Here is an 8,987-nt window from a genome sequence, read left to right as displayed (position 1 = left end):
TCTCCTAGATAATGTGTTACTGGTGTAGAGAGGAGTAGGATTGGTTAACACTGCTCTACACTCTCCTAGATAATGTGTTACTGGTGTAGAGAGGAGTAGGATTGGTTAACACTGCTCTACACTCTCCTAGATAATGTGTTACTGGTGTAGAGAGGAGTAGGATTGGTTAACACTGCTCTACACTCTCCTAGATAATGTGTTACTGGTGTAGAGAGGAGTAGGATTGGTTAACACTGCTCTACACTATCCTAGATAATGTGTTACTGGTGTAGAGAGGAGTAGGATTGGTTAACACTGCTCTACACTCTCCTAGATAATGTGTTACTGGTGTAGAGAAGAGTAGGATTGGTTAACACTGCTCTACACTCTCCTAGATAATGTGTTACTGTTGGTGGTAGTGGAGGACCAGGATTGGTTAACACTGCTCTACACTATCCTAGATAATGTGTTACTGTTGGTGGTAGTGGAGGACCAGGATTGGTTAACACTGCTCTACACTATCCTAGATAATGTGTTACTGGTGTAGAGAGGAGTAGGATTGGTTAACACTGCTCTACACTCTCCTAGATAATGTGTTACTGGTGTAGAGAGGAGTAGGATTGGTTAACACTGCTCTACACTATCCTAGATAATGTGTTACTGTTGGTGGTAGTGGAGGACCAGGATTGGTTAACACTGCTCTACACTATCCTAGATAATGTGTTACTGTTGGTGGTAGTGGAGGACCAGGATTGGTTAACACTGCTCTACACTATCCTAGATAATGTGTTACTGGTGTAGAGAGGAGTAGGATTGGTTAACACTGCTCTACACTCTCCTAGATAATGTGTTACTGGTGTAGAGAGGAGCAGGATTGGTTAACACTGCTCTACACTATCCTAGATAATGTGTTACTGGTGTAGAGAGGAGTAGGATTGGTTAACACTGCTCTACACTCTCCTAGATAATGTGTTACTGTTGGTGGTAGTGGAGGACCAGGATTGGTTAACACTGCTCTACACTATCCTAGATAATGTGTTACTGTTGGTGGTAGTGGAGGACCAGGATTGGTTAACACTGCTCTACACTATCCTAGATAATGTGTTACTGGTGTAGAGAGGAGCAGGATTGGTTAACACTGCTCTACACTATCCTAGATAATGTGTTACTGTTGGTGGTAGTGGAGGACCAGGATTGGTTAACACTGCTCTACACTATCCTAGATAATGTGTTACTGTTGGGGGTAGTGGAGGACCAGGATTGGTTAACACTGCTCTACACTCTCCTAGATAATGTGTTACTGGTGTAGAGAGGAGTAGGATTGGTTAACACTGCTCTACACTCTCCTAGATAATGTGTTACTGGTGTAGAGAGGAGTAGGAAGGATGCAGTCTCAGGTTTGGAAAGACTGAATTTATTTCAGCACCAACAGATCAAAGCGGAACAAAACCCAAACGTTGTTGTGCTCAACTGATATCTTCATAAACAAAAAGGCCCAGGGTGAACTATATAAAGTACTCAGGAAATAGTAGGAGAGATTCCTCTCAGGAAAACAAGTAACATTTACAAATGACCGACAAAAAGACAAATGTCAGAGGGAGTGTATATATACAGTGATAGAGGGGCGATTGGAACCAGGTGTGTGTAATGATGACGAGACAAGTCCGGGAGTTGATGAGTGAAGGGCGTTGGACAGCAGTAGGTTCGGCAGCAGCTAGAAGGCCGGGGGTTGATGAGTGAAGGGCGTTTGACAGCAGTAGGTTCGGCAGCAGCTAGAAGGCCGGGGGTTGATGAGTGAAGGGCGTTTGACAGCAGTAGGTTCGGCAGCAGCTAGAAGGCCGGGGGTTGATGAGTGAAGGGCGTTTGACAGCAGTAGGTTCGGCAGCAGCTAGAAGGCCGGGGGTTGATGAGTGAAGGGCGTTTGACAGCAGTAGGTTCGGCAGCAGCTAGAAGGCCGGGGGTTGATGAGTGAAGGGCGTTTGACAGCAGTAGGTTCGGCAGCAGCTAGAAGGCCGGCAACGCTGAACGCCTAAACTGGACAGGAGGGGGAGCCAAAGCGAAGTCTGGTGTGACATAATGAGAGAGAACCAATAGAATATTTAATATATTTTCTCAAATTCCGTTTTCTCCGTTTAGTAATTTTCCAGGTTTCTGATTTGTTTCTGTTTTTCAGTTTTTCGCTCTCAAAATCACATTGTTAATAGAAAAACAACAAAAGGAGACCACTTTTGTCGCCTGAGAAAAATCTAAGACATTTTCATTTTTGGGTGTAGATACCCTTTAATTCAAGTGGCACCAGCAAGAGCCTTGCTTGGTTAGTGGTGTCTCTGTAGCACACATGTGATTGCAGAGTTTGCTGAACAAATCACAACTGGATTGATGCAAATAATCATGATATCATTCTGCCAGGTAGGCATAGACTACTTTGTAGTTGACATTTAATTGAAAAGGTTTGTGGGAAAACTTGACTTAAATGTAAATGTAAAACTTTTCCATCAACCAGAAGATGGTTGTCATTAGCATCATCGCTAAAAACTACACATAGTGGTAGACAAATGGACTCAGACAGGGGCATTTCCTGGCTGTTTCCTCTTCAGAAAGTTGAAGGAAAATACAAATCACTGAGGTGAATTTAAAAACGACTTGCAGGCAGTGGGTTAAAAATAACTATGACAAAAAATGAATACAAATTATACCACCACCCAAAAGGGCACTTTAGAGACAGGAAGGGCAAAGGGGCATGTGCTCTACACAGGTAGAGTCCTATCTGTCCATGTTGCCTTTTGCAAAGTGGGCACTGCTTTATGTGCTAACACTCACCTAAATATCCCATATGCCACTGGGTGAGAAGTTTTCATTGTTTTTGGGCAGAATTATGTGAGGTGTTGTTAGCGATGAGCCTTGGTCAATTTGACGAGGATGGCATATTCCAAGCTAATGTCGCCCTCTTTAATCTGTCACCTAATGGGCAGGTCAGCCCTGGAGGAACGTTTTGGCTCTAAGAAGTAAGTTAACATAACATCTGGTCGTTTTTAAATTACTTTTTTTGACATTGCTTTATTTTTGTTCCAATCTGTGTTACCCACTCCAGTCAGCAGATGGCAATGTGAGTTTTTCAGGTAATGCTTCTTGCGTGACGTATAATTTAATGGACGGGGCGGGAGGCTTCTTCAACAGCGACAAAAGGCCTCTGATTCAACCAACGCGGTGGTTTGCTAGCGAAGATAAAACAGGAGCATTTAAGCTCTTTAGACTAATCCTGTGTATATTATATTATATGGTGTTTAGAACACAATTCTGTTTACGTATCTAATAGTTCATTTTAACGTAATTTGCTTCTTAAATTAGGGAATGTGTTAACTTCATACTGCACTAGGCTAATCGCCCAGAGCATGAGCTCACTAAACTAGACGGAGAAAATAAGTTCTGGTGAAAGGAGAGGAAGAAGCTTCAGAATGAAAAAGGAGGAAGATGCCGTAATATTGAAGGAGGAGAATGTAGTGAAAGACGAGGAAGAACCTTTTGGAGTAAAAGAGGAAGAGGAGGCTATCTCAATAAAAGAGGAGGAAGACGTTTTAGGAGTGAAAAGGGAGGAGGAGGAGTCAGAATATCCGATTACCATCAGTGAGTACTGTCTTAAAAACAGGGGCACAAACAGCAGTTGTTGAACTGTGGGGTTTTAAAGGGGGATTCTACTGAAGTTCTACACATGAATATGTTGTTCTGTACTGTATAAGTTGTTAGTTTCAATCTGCCATTGGTACATCTTTTTTTAGGACCAGGACGTGGTCTATATTAAAGCGCACTTCATCTTGTATAACAGGATTTTACAATCCAATTCTGGTGCATAATTTCTACATAAAATATCAAAGGAATGCAAAAGGCACCCATTTCGTGGTACAACCTTTTACATTTGCATCACAAACCGTTTTTTAAAAAAGCATAATGAAAGTGGCCAATTTAGGCCCTTTTTAGACATATTAATGTCTCTGGTAAGACCCTATGATTGCAATAGAAGATCATAAGTTGACTGTCTGTTTGATGTTGTCATTCACACAGGAGAGAGATGTGACTATCATGGATTCTCTGGGGAGCCTCAACAACATCCTGATGCTGACGAGGCAGAGAAGAGTCTCTCCAGAACAGAACACCAGATGGTACAGCTTGGTCTGGTCTAGCATACAGCTTGCTCTATCGGGGGCTGGGTTTCTGTAAAGCACTTTATGACAACAGTGACATCAGCATCCATAAGGATATGTGTCTGTGTCCCCTCTTTATGGTTACCAGGACAACGCTAGCCCTTCCTCCCTCCCGGAGTCCCCGTGTCGTGCCTCTCCCGGTAGCGCCTTACTGCTGGGTATGAAGAGGTTGTCTGTGCTGCTGGTGGACTGCAGGAAAACAACAGGGCTGAGTGGAACTGTGAGAGGAGGAGAAGAGAAGAAAGGATCAGATTTGACACATCAAAGTAAGTGCTGTAATTTAGTTTGGACAAATACAATAGATCTGCCCACTGGTATCTGTTACCAGGACAACCAGCAGAGTTCTGTTAGTTGACATGAAGATAGACTGGTATCTGTTACGAGGACAACCAGCAGAGTTCTGTTAGTTGACAGGAAGATAGACTGGTATCTGTTACCAGGACAACCAGCAGAGTTCTGTTAGTTGACATGAAGATAGACTGGTATCTGTTACCAGGACAACCAGCAGAGTTCTGTTAGTTGACATGAAGATAGACTGGTATCTGTTACCAGGACAACCAGCAGAGTTCTGTTAGTTGACATGAAGATAGACTGGTGGATATGGATGTTATGAATATCATAACACTGAAAAAGGATTCTGCCAATGAAAAGAGAGAAACCAATAGACCATATAAAACCTTGATGAAAGTTAGTTTTGGAGAGAAAGTTTCAATGATCTGTTGTAAGGTTTTACAAAAACTTTTCCTTAAAACATTATGGATGTTACATTGCCTGTCCCAGTCAACTCCCCTATCTTTACAAGACTGTAGAACAGGCAAACTAAACTCAAGACACTGTTAACTTCTTATGGCTGCATCACGCTACCGGGATCGATATGACAACAGCCAGTGAAAGTGCAGGGCGCCAAATTCAAAAACAACAGAAATCTCATAATTAAAAATAATCTTGTTGTTAATCCCACGAAAGTGTCCGATTTCAAATATGCTTTTCAGCGAAAGCACTACAAATTATTATGTTTACGTCACACCAAACCACAATAAGCACAGCCATTTTTCCAGCGAAAGATAGCTTTCACAAATAGCAGAAATATAGATAAATGAATCACTAACCTTTGATTATCTTCATCAGATGATTCTCATAGGACTTCATGTTACACAATACATGCAGTTCAAGTGCTTTGTATCTTGTGCTTTGTATTTTCAACGTAAAAACAGCTTCACAAAGTTCAAGTGCTTTGTATCTTGTGCTTTGTATCTTCGACAAAGCACAAACATTACTTCTTTAGTTATTTTATGTTTAAGGAAGTGTGTAGGTCACATTCTGTATCATACAGCTATGAACGTTATATATTTAGAACCACCTGCTTGATTGGAATCTAGCGACGTCTGTGTCTTCAGTGTCCTAGAACTGTCTAGTTTGTGTTCTGACTTGTAAAACAGGATGAATAAAATAAGTAATGTAAACGTAGCAGTAATTGCCAGGAAGCTCTACATTTGTTTTAAAATCACACTATAATTGTTAAAACTGGCCTCAGGTTACTGAGAGATCTGATTTAGGATTTACCCTCGTAGCAAGGTTGTTTTATCATGTGGAGGTTTCATTCGGGTCTCTAATTTAAAAATAACACAGTGTCTTTGGCAGGAGAAAGACCAGACTCAGAGGAACCAGAGCCAGGGACGTCCAAACCAGCAAGACGACACCAGTGCTCCCACTTTAGAAAGGGTTGTAACCGGTTATGGAACCTGAAACAACACGAGAAAATACACACAAAGGAGAAGCCTTACCACTGCTCCCAGTGTGGAAAGAGTTTTAAGCTTTTAGGAACCCTTAAAGCCCACGAGAGAATACACACAGGGGAGAAGCCTTACCACTGCGCCCAGTGTGGAAAGAGTTTCAAACGGCCTTGTCATCTGAAACAACATGACAGAATACACACAGGGGAGAAGCCTTACCACTGCTCCCAGTGTGGACAGTGTTTCAAGCGGTCAGGGGAGCTGAAACGACATGACAGAATACACACAGGGGAGAAGCCTTACCACTGCTTCCAGTGTGGAAAGTGTTTCAGCAGTTCAGGGGAGCTGAAACGACATGAGAGAATACACACTGGGGAGAAGCCTTACCACTGCTCCCAGTGTGGACAGTGTTTCAGCCAGAAAGGAAAGCTGAACCAACACGAGAGAATACACACAGGGGAGAAGCCTTACCACTGCTCCCAATGTGGAAAGAGTTTTAATGTGTTAGAAACCCTTAAAGCTCACGGAAATATACACACCGGGGAGAAGCCTTACCACTGCTCCCAGTGTGGAAAGTGTTTCAGCAGATCAGGGGAGCTGAAACGACATGAGAGAATACACACAGGGGAGAAGCCTTACCACTGCTCCCAGTGTGGACAGTGTTTCAGCCGGAAAGGACACCTGAACCAACACGAGAGAATACACACAGAGGAGAAGCCTTACCACTGCTCCCAGTGTGGAAAGAGTTTCAAACGGCCTTGTCATCTGAAACAACACGAGAGAATACACACAGGGGAGAAGCCTTACCACTGCTCCCAGTGTGGAAAGTGTTTCAGCCGTTCAGGGGAGCTGAAACGACATGAGAGAATACACAAAGGGGAGAAGCCTTACCACTGCTCCCAGTGTGGAAAGAGTTTTAAGGTGTTAGGAACCCTTAAAGCTCATGAGAGAATACACACAGGGGAGAAGCCTTACCACTGCTCCCAGTGTGGAAAGAGTTTTAAGGTGTTAGAAACCCTTAAAGCTCATGAGAGAATACACACAGGGGAGAAGCCTTACCACTGCTCCCAGTGTGGAAAGTGTTTCCGCCGTTCAGGGGAGCTGAAACAACATGAGAGAATACACACCGGGGAGAAGCCTTACCACTGCTCCCAGTGTGGAAAGAGTTTTGTGCTTTTAGGAACCCTTAAAGCTCACGAGAGAATTCACACAGGAGAGAAGTATTACCACTGCTGCATTTGTGGAAAGAGTTTTAATCAGAAAAGCAACCTGAACCAACACGAGAAAATACACAGAGGGGAGAAGCCTTACCACTCCTCCCAGGGTGCAAAGTTTTTGCCCATTTAGGAAGCCTGAAAGAACGCATGAGACTACACACAGAGGAGAAGGCTTAGAAATTGCTCAGACTGGGAAAACATATTACTCATCACAGTCACTTAAACGTCATGAGAGAATCCACACAGAAGAGAAGAATTACTTGTATATTGATATTTCACATCACATTGACTTAAAATTCATCAGAGAACATACACAGTGCTCCCATTGTCTTATATTGTTGACTGATAATGTGTTTACTTGTTTTTACCATATGAAATTATATGGTACAAGGTATACTCAAACATATATTTGTTTGTTTTTATTAGAAAACATGAATTTAATATGGAGTATGTCAGTTTGAATATAAAGTAGATCAGATTCCATGTGTTTAAATGGTCCTTTTTAAAACTCTTTGTGTGTGTTTATCTGGGTGTGTCATTCCTCCAGCACTACAGATAATACAGTGATATTTGGATGTGATGCATTTGTTCCATTGTTTACATTTGCATTGTTGGCCCAGTGATGATTTAATGAAATTCAAATATTCAGACTGTAACGGAAAATGTTAATTGTATGTGTGTCCACATAACTGATTATGTGACTAACCTTGTGAAACTGTCCTATTATAATCTCCTGTTCTTGGGAGTATCTTCCTGTGTTGCAAACCAGCTGCACCTGCGTCCTTGTATGAATAAAGTCCCTCCCAGGAACAGGAAACTATAAAGATATGTGCTCATCACCCAATGCTTCAGGAATTCAGACTGTCTACACTGCGCTGTGTAACTCTGTTATTCTCTCTGAGCTCAGAAATAAAGAATCTTGGTTTGACTTGGACTCCAGCAGATGCTTATTTTATAATATCCACCTCAACTCTCCCACGGATTGCTGTTTATCATTGTCTCAATGAAGAGTTCCTCGTTCCACTTTCCTGGGGGCATTTACAAGCCTCCCACTGGTTGAATAAATGTTGTTTCCACGTCATTTCAACAAAACAAATCCACGTGATGATGATAGCTGTAGAAAACTGATTGGATTTGTAAAAAGCCATCAACATCAGTTATTTTAGTTGTTTTTCATCCAACTGGCAACCTAAATCCAATGACAGGTGACATTTTGTGTTGATTTCATGTTGAATTCACTTTAGTTGACGACTCAAAGAAATCTAAATAGAAACTAGATGTTGAACTGACGTCTGTGCCCAGTGGGCTGGTTTGAATACGTGGCAGGTGTTGGATCAATATCCACCTTAGTAGCTAAGTTTCCATGCAATTTGCGACAGATTTTCATGTGAATATTCTAAAATCTGCATAAAACAATATACGCATTTTCCCACCAGAAATGTTTCTATCAAACATACTCATTGCAGATAAAAGGCTTTGCGTGACAAAACTTAAATATAAATATTTGAGCATAAAGGAGTTTCCACCGCCATTTCTCGCTTAAACATTTTTACTGACACAAAAAGACCCCACCATGTAAAACGAACTAACATATCGTCTGTCGGCTTTTATAAAATTGTAAAGGCATATCCTGTTTCCATCAGCCTGGTCATTACTTTTGAAATGGTTGGATCAATATCCACCTTCATGATATGGATGATCCTCTGATAATCAAGTGATATTTAGAATCTCTGAGTAGTTCTATATGATGTCATAATACACCCCTCTGACAATAGGTTGACTGGGGAGGTGATGTACCACAGTCAAATTCCTGCAATATGAGCTAAGAGACTAATATTTGTGTAAACTATATAAACTGT

The 8,987-nt window shown here is 41.8% G+C and overlaps 1 protein-coding gene across 2 annotated transcripts; it reads left to right on the top strand.

Annotated features, from left to right (window-relative positions):
* Window positions 1-1,129: 1,129 nt before the first annotated feature.
* LOC129850730 (zinc finger protein 883-like) lies at window positions 1,130-8,056 on the top strand. 2 transcript variants are annotated; one of them, XM_055916989.1, is made up of 4 exons: window positions 1,130-3,603; window positions 4,039-4,136; window positions 4,267-4,444; window positions 5,820-8,056. In XM_055916989.1, exons 1-4 carry the CDS (start codon window positions 3,435-3,437, stop codon window positions 7,256-7,258), a joined length of 1,884 nt encoding a protein of 627 aa, XP_055772964.1. In that variant the 5' UTR covers window positions 1,130-3,434; the 3' UTR covers window positions 7,259-8,056. The 2 variants fall into 2 exon arrangements, with proteins under 2 accessions (XP_055772964.1, XP_055772962.1); XM_055916987.1 differs by having other exon boundaries at window positions 5,808-8,056.
* The last annotated feature ends 931 nt before the right edge of the window (window positions 8,057-8,987 follow it).

The sequence above is a fragment of the Salvelinus fontinalis genome, unplaced genomic scaffold, assembly GCF_029448725.1.
Source record: "Salvelinus fontinalis isolate EN_2023a unplaced genomic scaffold, ASM2944872v1 scaffold_2235, whole genome shotgun sequence".
Classification (NCBI taxonomy): Eukaryota; Metazoa; Chordata; class Actinopteri; order Salmoniformes; family Salmonidae; genus Salvelinus; species Salvelinus fontinalis.
This window is presented reverse-complemented; position numbering and strand designations above follow the sequence as displayed.